At 36.9% G+C, this 15532-nt stretch overlaps 1 protein-coding gene across 1 annotated transcript in view; it reads left to right on the plus strand.

Annotated features, from left to right (window-relative positions):
* LOC124164395 overlaps positions 1 to 13708 on the plus strand; it is a 36356-nt gene extending 22648 nt beyond the window's left edge. Inside the window, exons 7-8 of the mRNA XM_046541719.1 lie at positions 9196 to 9342; positions 12932 to 13708. Coding sequence (XP_046397675.1) covers positions 9196 to 9342; positions 12932 to 13375 — 591 coding nt within the window. The 3' untranslated portion in view covers positions 13376 to 13708. The remainder of the gene's footprint in view (positions 1 to 9195; positions 9343 to 12931) is intronic.
* Positions 13709 to 15532: the final 1824 nt, after the last annotated feature.

The following is a 15532-nucleotide window of genomic DNA, read 5'->3' on the forward strand; positions in this document are numbered from 1 at the left end:
ATTGCAGCGCAACGTTTGACAATCGTGGGAACGACATAGATGAACAAACACGCTATATATTTTCGTTATGCGGGTCCTATGACAACGAGCTGTGATATCGAAAGTGATGCGAAAGAAGACGGCGCAAAGGACCGTATGATTCAGAAAAATGATCACTAGAGCGATCACTTTTCCCGTTTTCGCTGAAAGAAAATGATCGTGTGATTCAAGCTTAAGGATGGTAGCAAGGGCGTAGCCAGGACGATGTGTTGGCCGGACACGACCCGGGTGTTCACTCTTTGGGGAAAATGTGAATATTTTTTATATATTAATCACATTTTATGCTATTTTGGCACTTAACACTACACAGTTGATGGATCGACGGGAATATGTTTTGGTGAAACATATTGGTGGAATGGAATAATTTGTTTTATAATTTAATATTTTTCAACTAAAATTAATTGCCCTGGGCGGCACGTACCCCTGTCCTCCACTTGGCCATGCCACTGCATGGTAGTATTAATAAAGGACATTTCTTGATAAAAGGATCGTGTTTTTTCGTTAAGAAGTTATCGTTAATAGAAGATAATTCGCCGAAATGTTTTGATTGAATATTCTGATTATTGTTACTAGTCAAACGAAGTATCTTATCTGTGATTCTCGCGCCTCTATGTGTGACTCTATGACGGTGAATCGGTATTATGTATAGAAATTTAGTAGGTATTTAATTTAATAATGTAGGTTATTCATTTTTTTATCAGATAACCTAATTATTTTTGGCAGTCATACCCGAATTGATCTCAGAGTTCCGTTAATGGTTTGGCTACATGCATTGTTGATTCTTTTTTGTACACTTGAAATCCCGGTGTTTATAAGTTCGGTTCAAATTATTAGTACTCAATTTAGAGAAATTGTAAATTTGAGAAATTTCTTGGACCATAACTTGTACAGTGTGGTCGTCCCCATCCATAGGAACGTTCAATCTAATTTAAGAAAATTCCACTACGGCAAATTATTTTCCTCGGTGGCATTCTTGCTCTCACTTTGCGCTCACGAGTAACTCGTAAATTCATTCCGCGGAAGAGTCTGTGGTTATTTCTGAGAATAATTAAATCTCCGGTGGCGCTAATGGTAGCTCGCGTCGCCTTAATGACGGCGAGGGATTCTTCCATCCCAATGCTAACCAGCCGATCCAAACCTATGGAAGTCTTAGATATCGTATCGACGGAGCCCTGATATCCTTACCAAAATTCATCCCCTTTAAGACGTTCGTTAACTTCAATTTCAATTAAATAATTATCGTGGACCTTTCTGGTTCATGAGATATTTTACAACGATGTAACAATTCAAGAAATTCAATTGAAAGAGGTGCGAAAAAAAACGCAACAAGGCTCAGTACGAGGAAACACAAAAATATGAAAAAACATAAGAAAAAACAAAATATAAACATATACATATAATTGCATTCTGATTGCGGATACCTGGGATTCCAGCCGCCCAAAATGTCTACTCAAATGAAATACATTGGATATAATACCACTATAATTATTCAAACAATATGTACGAGGCTAACAGCAAAACACAACACTAATTGAAAATTATAACAAGAATACAAAATATATTCTTCTCCTCATCACATCGGTGATTCACCAAATCGGCATGGCTATTAAACTGGGAATCGCAATGAACTATCTTGAAGAAACTTGTACACTTTTGTTTTGAATAAATGTAATGATGACAAGTATTTTAGGTCTTGACTTGTAGATAAAATCCTCGTTTTTAGCAATTCCGCCCAAAATAAATCATCTGGAAAGCCGTAAAATTGGCTATAGGACGTATGCTTCTGAAGTTTATTTCAGCCAATTAGCGGCTCCGAACAATTTTGTACAATTTATAATTGGCTTGATTAATTGTGAAGGCCTTTATTCCCAGCTATCTATAAATTTCAGGACTTAATCGCGCGGTTTGGTCTTGGTGAACTGCGAGTAATTGAAATACTATTGGTGCAGCTAGACTTCCGCGTCGATTTATTTTCGTGTTGACAGTTTCAACATACTTCAAACCTGAAAACGCCTGCCGCATGGCCGACGAAACTGTCGCGACGACATGTCGTCACGAAGATCAATCGACGCGGAGGATACCTCGAAAACCTAGCTGTGCCTAGTGCACCACTCCGCGGAAGCCTCTATCAACATTTTAGTGCTAATTTCATGCTATGTAATATTTAATGCATTCCACTTCATCGATCTCATGATCCCATTTTGTTATAATTTAGTCATCGCCGACACGTTCGTCATGCAGTCTAAATTTTATTGAGATCGTTTCCGGCAAAAAGCTATTATATCTTCTTATTTCTCATATAATTTGATTTTTTAAAATGCGCTGGCCCAAATAAGTAGCTGACTAATCCCATGGTCCAGTTTTACGAATGAAATGAGTTCTTGATTCGCTTTTAACAGGATATTTCACCACCTAAATAAAAAACGCATCCCTCTTTAAGAGTTCATTTAAAAAGGCATAATTTAATAATTTTACGAGGGAAGTATATTTGGAAAATTTTCAAGCGAGCATCCGGGATCGAATTTTTAAGTCAACCGATGTATTTTATGTATAATTTGGCATTAAAGGTCTCCATTGTGTGACTGTAAGACGATAAATCGGTATTATAGATAGAAAGTTGGTATTTAATTTAATTATCCAGGTTATTGGTGTTTTTACCATGTGCATTTTATCAGATACCCTAATTATTTAAGCAATAATAACCCAATTTATTTATGTTAGTATTCCATTTATGGTTTGACCACTTGCAAATTGATCGCAAATTTCTTTGTCGCTGTTTTCTTGAGCACTTCTTAAGCCCGGTTCAAAAATTTACAATAACCGAAATCAATATTACAACTTAACTTTTAATTTATTCTCAACCAAACCAAAGCCGTAACATAGTAACAAGTCTGTAAATGTCGTTAATAGTATGTAAATATCTTTATGATTATAATCGGCCATTTGGTGATATTATACATTAATAATAACCAATTCCTACATCTACATGATACCCTGCTAGACACCCATAAGGTGTTTGGTATGGGGTGATCAATCACTAGTGTACCACTCCGCGGGTACACTAGTTATTGATCGTAATTACGTCCATGGTATTACCCACTATGCAGCATGTATGAGGACCGCCACATGCACACCACACGGTCATAAAATATTACGCATTATAACAAAATGTACGTGGACATTCATTAAAATGCAAAAATTGCCAACGGTTTGAAATACCTATAGCAAGTCCGCGCAGGATCAGATAAATCGAAAAAAATATAAAAACATGCAATGACGCCATTAATAATATCTATCGAGACACCATTGCTTTCCCTAATAGTACGAGGAAAAAACGACGTTTTAAGTCTCTCTGTTTTCAAACTATTTCCTTAATTTTTTCTCATGATCATGTCTACCATAGCACGACGGTAAACGAAGGATATGTTTCACTTCGTCTGAGAAAAAATCTTCTCCGAAATTACCAATTAAATTTAGCCTATACTTTGCTCTACGCTCCACTAAAGGTTCCCTTTCTAACTCACCTAACATATTGGAAACGCTATACTTTTTCTCACAACAACTCACCACGAATCTGGCCGCCCTACGCTGCACTCCATTGGTGGGGAAATGAAATACATTTCATCTTGTTCCCAAGAATGTGTCAGAGATCACAAGAAACTGAGTGAAGAGTAACGAATGCATGGATACTCAACATAGCACCTCTAATATTGGATTCTTCTGCGTGCTTTCCTCAGTCTAAGCTTTCTTTCCAGTTTCAACCGCTTACCTTTCTTGAATGAAAGTATCGTAAAAATTCTTGGCAACCTCTCGTATAACCTTCAGAAGATGCGTAATGCTCTATTGACAGTGCACTTCTTAATTCAACTTGGTTGGTTATGGTAATTTTATAGCTCTTTAAGGGCTATCTATTGACATGCACATGCTCACCACTTCCTGTGTTGCTCATAATCGAGCAAACTTGGTATTCATGAGTGTGTAAGTACATTCGCTAGTGTAGCACGAATTATCACCTCGGACTGGCTGGATAGGCGTAAATTTATAATGGAAACGAGATGAGAGAGGTATGTAAGTGGCTTCGGCAATTACTAGCATCCGATTTTACGTTTCTTTCCCTCTGTTACGTTCGTCACATCTGTCTGTTTCCAAGCGCAGTGAGAATGACAGCGCTAGCTAAAAGTCTAAATTTTTCCACCTGAGATAATCGTCGTCTACCTTTTCAGTTCCTTACTATGTCCATGGTATTAACCCAATATAGCCCAGTGTTGCTTCTAAGCAACATCAAAAATGTAAAAATTTTCAGCCCTATTTAGGAAATTTATAAACTACACTTTATTTTGTGGTGGAAATTTTAATAACGAAATAGTCACCTACCACGATAATTATGATTGATTGCAAAATTTTCACGTTTTTTTTCAAGAAGAAAAGTCTTGAAATTTGACTTCCCCCAGAAGAAGCTCTGGGTTAGAAAGGGTTAAACAATGCACCTTAAGAAACAAACATATTCGGGAATTAACAAGTCAAGCTAATCGTAAATTGGGCTTTGTTAAAACTATATTAGGAAAGTCCGACGATAGAGTGAGAGAAATTAGCTACTTCTCCCTCGTTAGATCCATTTAGAATATGCTGCCAGTGTTTGGGATCCTCATGAAATAGGCTTAAAAACAGAGCTAGAACGCGTGCAAAAAAGAGCTCCCAGTTACGTGAAAAGTCGTTACGATAGTCTTCGTAGTGTAACTTATCTCATAGATACACTCGGAATCTCTGTCAGACCTTAGACTGAAAATGGACTAAACCTTTTACATAAATTCAAGAGCAGTGTATTTTCTGACGAAGTTAGCTATATCTTACAAACGCCAACATACTACGGTCAGACCATATAAATAAAATAAGAGAGATAGACTGTAGGACAGATAGATTTAGAATTTCTTTTTTCCACAATCAATAATACACTACAACGGCAGCGTTAGAACTCACAAATAGATTAGATGACTTGTATTGTAGCTTGCTATCTTATGCATACCTTAATGCATGTTTCTGAATTTTCTTATTATTTCTAGCAGTGTGTTCTGTGTGTTCAAGCTTCGGTAGATAACCTTAATGAGTATTTCGCCTTTTTTGAGTTTTACCTTTGAATGAATGCGGTAGTATAATTTGTTAGTATGCGTAACGTTTTTTGGACGGTGTGGTGTGCATGTGGGAATCCAATTGCATGCTGCATGCTGGTGATTGATCACCCCCTTTCAAACACCACAGAAGTGGCTCGCAGGGTATTTTGTAGATATAGATGTAGGAGTACTTTTTATTGACGGGTGATTGTTCCTCACTTCCTGCACTGCTCATAATCAAACTAACTTGGTAATTCATCATCATGAAAATTCATTATGCCAGTCCTGGACGAATTATCACCTCAAACAGTGAGCTTAGTTAAGATAATAGAGATGGAGAGGGACTGGAACTTCAAAAGTTTCATCAATTACGTTTATATGGATCCCATTTTGCGCTGCTTTCTCGCTATTATGCTCGTGACACAAGATTCTCTTCGTTTGCGTTTGAGGGATGACAGTTGCAGATGAAAATCCTTATCCAAAAATATAAAATTTTCGTCGATCACGTTAAGAATTCACTATGTAGAGATCGCTAACTTCTGTCAAAAGGTGGAAATATAGATGAATTTTCCTCTAAAAATACATTTATAGCCGTATTTCTGACTGGTTCTTAACAAAATATTTAGTAACTCTACCGGCTATCGTTTCAGCACCACTAGTGCAATTATCTAGAAGGTAACATTAGGTACTGAAACCGTAGTAGTTAAACGTGGATAATCCTTATCAAAATTTAGGGACTGATTGAAGATACAAGATTGACGGCAGTAACTACATCATCTTATCATCGTAAGCTTCTAAAATTCTCCGGGTAAGAAGTTTATTTCCTCCGGGTGAATAATTTCTTAATAATAGAGTTAATGTTAGTTTACTGCGGCCTTCGAAATAACGCTATCCGGATCCGGTCCTCTAGATATTTAAGTGTTGATTAATTAGCATTTTTATCAGCTAAAGTCGTGAAAATCCTATTGGAGGGAGTGTATCCTTAAAACTAAAAGAATTGATGTTGATTACGGTAAGAAAATACCTCTTGAATATGCCGTAGCAGTTTGAGCATGTGAAGGTCGGAAATGGTATTCAACACCTTGTTTACAAGCTGACCATTTTTAATCAAACATGAATTATAGATTACTTTATAATAACAAAATAGAACATGCACACGATTCTTCAGGTGTATCCTGGCTCTTGGTAGTTAGTTATAAATTTATTATTTCACAAAGGTCGCTTAAAGTTTAATTATTTTCTATTTTCAGTTCAAACAATACCAAGCAGCCTTCATGAATTCAGCTGTTATATATTTATTAATTTGCTTTGTTAAAATATTTTTTCTTTTATCTGCTGACTTTAGCTTATTTTTTAAATATTAGTTATGCAGAATGTAGCAGGACGAATCGCTCTTTATAAATATTTTACAGGCTGCCATTGGGGCATTAAAAATTATATTCATTTACGGGAAGTTGCTTGCCTGAATCATTGCTGGGAGTCGTAAAGGTGGAGGTCATTGGGTTTGGGAAGTTTTCGCTAGTAAAACAATTTTAATGGAGAGAGATAAAGAATCAAGGTTAATTATGGGTGGTTCTCCGTTGGTTACATTATCCAAAGTAAAGCTACAATTTCCATTCATGACATTTCCATCATTTAAATAGTTGAGTGGAATTAGCCTGAGGAAATATTTCAACTCTAAATAGGATTAACTTGTAAAATGTACTTATTTACCTTGGCGATTTTAGCTATGACACATTTTTGAAGCATTTTGTTTTTTGCGAATATGATTATTAATTATTTCTTTAGATAATGCAATTATGTTAATAACTTAAAATACCCAATGAAGTTATTTTTAGCCCGTTTAAAACGAATTATGATTACGTAGAGGGTCAAGTAAAATATGATACTCTAAAAAATTGACGTAAATGCGTTCCATTATTGAAATCTTTCTTGAAGTCAAACGATCTTGAAAGTATTTGGCCGATAAAAACTCCTTAATTTTAATGTTTTTAATAAAATTGAAAATGAATGAGCAGCCCTATACATATACTTTAAGCGAGGTCATGAGTCTATATTCGTCCTTGCCATTCTTGCAATTGTCGCTCAACATTACTGAGTTATTATGTCCGCTATTTCACTCGAATTTGCACAGGATGAAACGCTAAGTGACATGGCTTACTAGCGTTTATAGCCCGCAATAGTTACGGTTAAGTGTTTTCGTGTTGACTCTACCTACTCTACTCGGCTTAGATGAAAGCGCGTCGTAAATTCTAGAGGGAGAAATGAGTCACAAAACGGAACAATGAAGAACTCGTTAGGTCTAAGATCTTCCACTCTGGCAGACTTGGATACGCATGCGAAAAGATTAAACAATTTCTATGGAATATCATTATCATACTGTGCGGTAATAATTTAAAATAAATAAAATGCCAATGTGATAATTTTACCAGGGGCGGACAGGCCAAGGTTGGCATACTGACTTTTACTGACCGTCCCGTGCAACCGAATATCTAGTGATCGAAAGTTCTAGATCGTAACTCCCGGGTCGCATAGACGTTTGTCTCAGTGAAATTTCGATAAGTTTTTTACTTATTGAATGACTGTCAGCTGTAAGATAAGTCGGATTACGTTTACCCAGGCATCAGAATGACTGAAAACAATGTTTTATTGTGAATTTTAAGTTGAAATCCTTTGTTTAAGTTCTTAAAAAATGACCATCTAAATGTTTTACCTCACAATTATACGGGTAATTTGTCTTTTGCGGCCCCTTGACCGTCTGCGGTCTCTCGGGTGACTGCTTCGCACCTGATTTTTACTATTATTTTTGCTGGTCTAAGCCAGAGTCGGCAAACTTTGGAGACGTAAGAGCCAAAAGTTATGCAACCATCTGCGAAGCTATAATTCGATAGTACTTTAATTAGACTACCGGCAATTATTTATTGCGGGGACGCTTTATCCTCTCTCCTTCCCACGTTCATGGTTTTTATTATCCTGTTTGATATATTCTTTTGATTTTGGAAAATAAAACACTGCAATTATTATTATTTTTTGTGCATGGAACTAGCAGGCCGCAATTAGGCATCGAAATTTATTCAGTTGAATACTTTACAAACAGATTTAATGATAATAACAGGAATTCATAGCCTAAATTAAATTACAGAGACCAGAATGCCTCCGCTGAGCATCTTTAATAACGGAACCACGAGATGCCTGGAAAACCCACGCATCCCTACTCAATTTGATGCGAGTTATTGATCGTGAAGGTGCTTAGAAATGAGAGGGCGCAGAGCCATTTTTGTTGATAGAAAATGATCATCGTTGAAGGATTGGTTAAAAGTAGAGGTAGGCCACGAATGAGATATACTATAAAGCAGGTGATGCAGGATAGAAAGCAGAAGAATTATTTATGTGTTAAAAGATTGGTTATTTGAAGAATTGAGTGGTGAGCTTCGTCAAGCCAATCTGCGGATTGGTGAGTTATGGTGACGATGAGCTTTCTCGTGTAGATTAAATAATTTCAAGAAAACTATACCTAATTCAAAATTTCAATCAATCGTAATTATATCCATTTCCAGATCGTATAATAGTTTCAATTGGTACCTGACAATCTTCGGATTGGTGACTAATGGTGATGATGAGCCTTCAATCTAGGTTAAATAATGTCCCATTTAAAAGAACTGTACCAAATATAAATTTCAATCAAATGAATTAAATCCATGTGAAAAATGTATGTTATTCGTTTCAAGAGGTAACTTAATTTAACCTAACCCCACATTTAATCTATTCAAGTGATATATAGCACAATGCAGTAAGTCTTTATTTTATAGTCCTTAATCGTGAGGTATTACAGTATAAATGCCAGACTACTTCTGATAAAGCATTATGTATTTTATCGAAATATATTTATTAATGTAAATCAATGTATTTCTCTTCCCAAATCTTGGAATTCTTGGCCAAGTTAAGTACAATTTCTCTCGAGAGTGAAAAAGCGTGTCTAAAAATATTTTGACATCCATTTGACTTGCTAATTTTTTTATCCCACAATTATGAATTTTTCGTTTCTCAGGTGTTGGGACGACGCTTTCGCCTCATTCTGGACCCAATGGCACTCAGAAAGGGCCTCTTATCGGCTGAAATCGCCGTCGCTGTACAGACCGTTCAAGGCACATATGTCACCAACGCAGAATATTTGGACGCGAGGGGCTTCTCACAGGTAAATCTTACTCCCTTGAAAATTTCTAAATAGCTTTTTGAATTGAACCCAGAATTACAATATTATTTTTGTTTTTAAAGATACCACTTTGAACGCTGGTCTGGAAATTATGTAGTCAATTACAACGAAAATGATTGTCCTACTAGTGAAATTCAGGCTAACATGTAATTCGTTCTGTCACTAATAAGGCAGGCAAACCGTTGGACTAGGCATCCAGTTTTGAAGATATGGTTGAATATAGCAATATTTCACTGAGATTCTGTAAGAGTGTCAAGTGAGTGAACTATCGTGGTAATTGAAATAAGATCTGATGCTTTCCCAGCGAATGAATTCCAAAAAATAAATAAAGGCTATTCGGGCTTCCAGCCGGGTGATCTCTCTCCATTCTGCCTAATGAATGGCCAATTGAGAGAGACCACCCGGCTGGAAGCCCGAATAGCCTTTTTCGAATATTGTGGTCATTGATCTCATTTGGCTAAATTTATTCTTGCGTGTCTCCCATTTCGATTTAAATACCCATATTTTTTAATTAAATATAAAATTGGACCTAACATAAACATATTCCTTCATATTTTATGACACCATCGCCACTCTTTATGCACCCGTTACCAAATTTGAGTTTCGAAGGCTTGTGCAATAATTTTTCGACTTTCTTCAAAATTCAAACCATTGTTTCACTGTAATCCTTAATCATCTTCTGATTATGTATATACATTTATTATATTTTTCCCTTTTAGGTCATATTGTCGTATTACGATCTTATTAGTGGTAGCAGGAGTTTTCCGTCAATCGCGTAGGATGAAACTTGAAGTATGAGGAATTGTCTAGTTCTTACGCACCTACGATCTAGGTTACGTGAGAGGAATGCGGATGGATTATGCCTGTCACATCTTGGAGGCGTGAAATGGCCATTGATTGCATCATAAGGCCAGCGTATGCATTATTTTCACTTGATTAAACTTTATTGCTAACGTTATTGAGACAGCGTAGTTCGAGATTTCAGGTGATAAGGTGTGGACACAGTGCATGTAGGTTTGAAAAAAAATATTACCTATTAGAAGCAAAACGGGTATTAAATATTTTGCATTGGAAAGTGCCTATATTTTTTCACAGGCAGTTATCAAACCAAGTTATCGCTTTCGATTACGTAAATCTGTAATGATTTCAATATTTTGCTACAATGTATTCGTTTAAAGTAAGGCAATACTTACCCGCAACGTAATCCCTCAACCATTGCGATAAATATTTTTGCCGGCGATCTCAGCGACACTTATGGCGGTAAAATGCTGGAGGCGCGTGGCAAGTTTCCTTTTTCATCCTTGAGCGACGTTCGAAGGGAAAGCCACCTGTCTTTATATTGCGTTGAAACTGAAAATTAACGCTTCATTAGTTTTAATTTGTCTGAAATCGAACTTGCTACACCGGGTCCTCTGACAGTATTACATGGTCGTTTACTCTTCGCCGAAATTGTAGTTGACTGAAATACGTTTCGATTGCAAATTCACGGAAAAAGAAAATCTCCCTGGAAACATATTGACTCTATATTAAGCTTTGGTGTTTACTGAAGTATTAGGTGCATGGTCCTATTTGTTTTCCTGAAAATGATTCTGCCCCTGCTATATTTTCGCCGTGTACTACTGTAAAGGACGTCTTCCATCAAATATTTTATTTATATCAGAGTGCTACTTGGGAGTCAATGCCCTTCCTATTTCTGTTGCTGTGTGGCCTGGAAGCATCGCTTCTTCGTCACCTGAGTCCGATCAAAGTAATATTTAAAGTCTTCACTCACTTATGACCTGTCAATCATCGTCATCAGTGGCGAATAAAGGTAACTTATGAATAAAGGTAACCTTTGAGAGGCGGAGGATCATAGTGCTGCAATATATTGCATGAAAGTATTCTAACGATTAAGATAGGTTTCCACGGAGAATTTGACAAGTATTTTCTCAGTCTCTACTTCCTTCAAGGACTTCCCTCATTATTTCACAATGAGTCCTTCTCCCTTTCATATTATCTAAATGTCCTATTCTCTTCCATACTCTCCCTCGTTTCTACTCAACGTTTGGCCATGCCTTCGGGCTAAATGAATAATTCTAATTTCGGTACATAATTTTTGGTTTATTTTCCTACTTTCAGGGGGTTTGCCCCTCGTTATATTGGCCCCTATATTTGCAAATTTAGCTCCTTAGTTGCTGTGTAACTATCTTCCATGTGTCTCTATCTTATTGCATTTGTTGGTTATGCACTACCAGCAAAACCTAATTGGTATTGTCGTGTCAAATCCCCTTGGTCTTCCCATTCGTGTTCTCCTTTTCAATTCCTTTTTATACACTTTTTCCTCACTTACTTCATCTTTTTATCTGTTTCATTGTTGGAATCTTGAAATTAATATTTAAACCACATTAAATTGTCAGATTGGCTTGAAATTTTACACGCGTGCGCTTCTGACGACGATATAATATTCAATAATATTACATTTGAAATTTGTGTTTCATTAAGTGCTCTAATTAGTTAGCTACATTTCCACAATGAAATATAGTTTTAAATTTTCTCACGGATAGCGCTAGATCTAATTTTTTGGTAAAATTTCTTTAACAGCTCTGGTTTTATCGCTAAAATGATTCACCAATAAATGTATAAAATAAAAAAATAATTTTAAAAAGCACTAATTTCCAAAAACAGTTAAAATACTCTAAAAAGTAATAAATAAGCTTTTAATCGTTCGGTCAATAAAACATGTGTTCTGATTAGGTTTGAATATTAATATTGCGTGCCAATTCTTATCTCTTCTTAACGGTCTCCTAAATTCATCATAATGCTTAAAACAGAATGTCTGTTTGTCTGTCTGCTATGCGTTTCCATATGGCTGCACGGATTTCGAAAAAAGTGAGTACATAGGTGCATCTCATGCTTAAAAACCCCTTAATGCTCCTTCCTGTTGCGACCCACTCGTCTTTTGCGTCGTTTTCTCATTATCGTTTGTTACGTCACGTCATTCAACTTCTGTGGTTGTACATCCTGCCGGCTAGGCACACCTCTTGACACGATCAATGATAAAACATAAAAATCCGACAAATCCAAACTCCAAGTTTCCCACTTTTCTTGGTCCTATCCTTACCGAACAAAAACGGTTGGCCTCCTGGTCTCGAATAAATTTAATTAGACCAACAATTCATTCTCTGAATGATAAAAAGCTTGTTTTTTACTTTAATAATAATAATGTCGTCTTTATTATCACCTAATTTATGACTAAATAGCCCTTTCTTACAATGAACTTGTTCGGCAGTCACATACAACCTTGCTGCGGATGATGGTAAATCCACCTAGGCGGGATTCAAATCTGCGACCTTTTAGGTTAACAAACGGTGACATTACCCCGGCGCCACCGAGGCCGGAATTTCAATTTTTTGTATTGGATTTCATACTCTTTTTGCAAAGAGGATGTCTGATATTTTGTTAGCCGTTAAGTAAGGGATCTCTTCCTATCGGATGCTCTTATCTTCAATTCGCTCAACAATCCTTCCGTTGACAAAATATCCGGACTTGTTGTCATCCCGTAACACTATCTCACTATCTTTGGCTCCACCAGGTGCACTTGATGAAGGAGACGGCTTTCGAGGGATACGCTTCCATCCTGCTGCCCAAGGGCTCTCCCCTCACGAGACCCACGGATGCGGTCATCGGCCGCCTGCTCGCCGCGGGACTCATCCAGCGCTGGGAGCGGGAGCTCACCTCCTCCTCCTCCACGCCCACCTCCTCATCCATATCCTCCACGCCCCCTTCCTCCACCACTCCCTCCACAGCCCCCTCCAACACGGGGCCCGTGGTCCTCTCCCTGGAGCACATCTTGGGAGCCTTCTTGCTTCTGTTCGGGGGCCTCATTGCAGCGTCCGCCACTCTCCTGGGAGAAGTGCTGACGGCAAAACCCGGTGCACCCCCCAATAACGCTTGGGATAGGAGTCGTCGACAGCTACCACGTGTGCCAAACACAACCCATCATCAGTTTATCTCCCGCTCTTTGCATAGAAAGTAGTTTCATTTATAAACTATTCAGTACCGATAGGTTTACGCCCTGTACCATAGGTAGATGTACCATAGGTTACATAATAAAAGATACACTGTTATATGTCCCACAGAAGTTTTAATAACCGAACCAGGTTTCGACATTTCACTATGTCATTTTCAAAGGCTATAGTGTATGAGTACCTACCTTAGGTTTGCCCGTTTTGAGAAAGAATGAAAGTAGATTAGTGTCTTGGAGTAAAGGTCTTGAAGAATTTAAGTGAAAATTAATACCTATGTTTCGGTATACATAAGAATTCCAAAACTCTTGCCTCTTTTTTTAAATTAATTTGTAGCTGAATTCTTTTTCTTTCTTTTTTTCTCGTAAAAAAAACATGTAAATAACCTTTCATGCCTTTCTGTATCAAATATATGTACTCATATTCATTCGTGGCCGATGAAGGTATGTAAATATACTGAAACGTTGGCAACATTTTTCATTTAAATTCTTCAAGACCTACACTCAAAGACACTAAACAAGTTTTAAAAAAGAGGTCGATAGAAATAAAAAAAACTCAATTAAAATAATGAGCGACACCTGCTCTACCAATCATTTTAACAATTTGAAAGTCACAATATTTGCTGCATAACTATTGTATAAAACTGTTTCACGTCGTAAAATCTTATTCTGGGTCAGAGTGACTTATTTCCCAGGATCCTATACGTATAACCCCCCATATTGAAGCCCCCATAATCTGAAAGTCGAACCAAAAGGATTTTAGGATCGTAAGTCTGACGCGGCTCTCCAAATAGATGACAAAATATCTCCCTAATAGCCCAACACGCTTCCAAAAATGTTTAATATTGAACCAGATAAAATATATCAATTCAACTAGTTTCTTTTCTTAACCTCTCTGCCTTCTCCAACACAGGACCCTTTTTCTTCTCCCTGGAGCAAATCTTGGGAGATTTCTTGCTTCTGGTTAATTATCTGCTCGATTGGTCTGCGGTCTGGAAAGTAGTTTCATTTATTCAATAGCGAAAGGTTTATTTCATAGATGAACCTAGCCCGTTTTGGGACATTGCAATTAAGAAAGATTCCATGGAGAGGTGTGCTCGAATCGTGTGAGGCTGAATCCGATACGGAATGATTCTGAGCGTTCATTACTTTATTATTGGCCGAGTCTTTGGTGAGGAACCGTAAATAATCTCTAGTGGTTCAATTAATTCACCCTGATGTGCTAATGGTGTTAAAGTAAAGAGGAAATGGAAGTGAAGAAATACTTCATGTCTTGTCTGAAGCTTTTTCAACTCGTGGCGCCTTCTTATTTCCATTTTATTTCAATTTTTTGGCCTGTGCATGGTGCAGCATACACTTTAATTCAATGATTCAGGTTCGAAGTGTCTGTTTCTCCCAGGTCAAAGAAGATTAACCATGGAGCAGAAAGTCGTAAGGATGTTAGAAGGGGTCGTAAGTTCAGGTTAAAACAAGGAACCCTCCTGCACTAAGCCAAATGCTTAACCCAGCTGACCAAAACGCTTCCAATAATATATTTAATCAATAATCAATTAATGTGTATAATTTTAGATAGTAAATATTTTGATTCCTGCACTTCCTTATTATGAGTTATTTAAAATCATAGGACCTACTATCAGTTTCATATGTATTATTATTTTTGTAACTAAAAATACCTCTCTATCACGGGTCAGGTGATTCACACCTTAGCGCACAGGCTAGGTTTAGCTGCAAAATTAGGGAAGTAGAGATAATTTAATGAATCTGCCGGAGATTCATGCCAAAATAATTGTTATCTGATTTATGAGGTTATAATTTCGTCCATATTTCGTCCGTAAATTATAGCACCTAAAGCCAAATTTCGTACAATTTAACACTCTATCTCTTTATTATGAGTAATTTAAAATCACTGGACCTACTATCAGTTTCATATGTATTATTATTTTTGTAACTAAAAAATACCTCGAGTATCAAATATTTAAACTTTAACTTAATCTAACCTTCTAGAAAATCATTAATATATCAGTCATAGTTTTAGGAGTGCTGATATTAGTTTCATTGGTAAATAAATGTGGAACTGTCACAGAACATTTGAGCTCCACGTAAGTACATTATATCACAGAATAGGTAGGCATTTAAAATCATCGTCATTTTCAGGATATGGGGAGAGCT

The sequence above is a fragment of the Ischnura elegans genome, chromosome 8 (genome assembly GCF_921293095.1).
Source record: "Ischnura elegans chromosome 8, ioIscEleg1.1, whole genome shotgun sequence".
NCBI classification, from domain to species: Eukaryota; Metazoa; Arthropoda; class Insecta; order Odonata; family Coenagrionidae; genus Ischnura; species Ischnura elegans.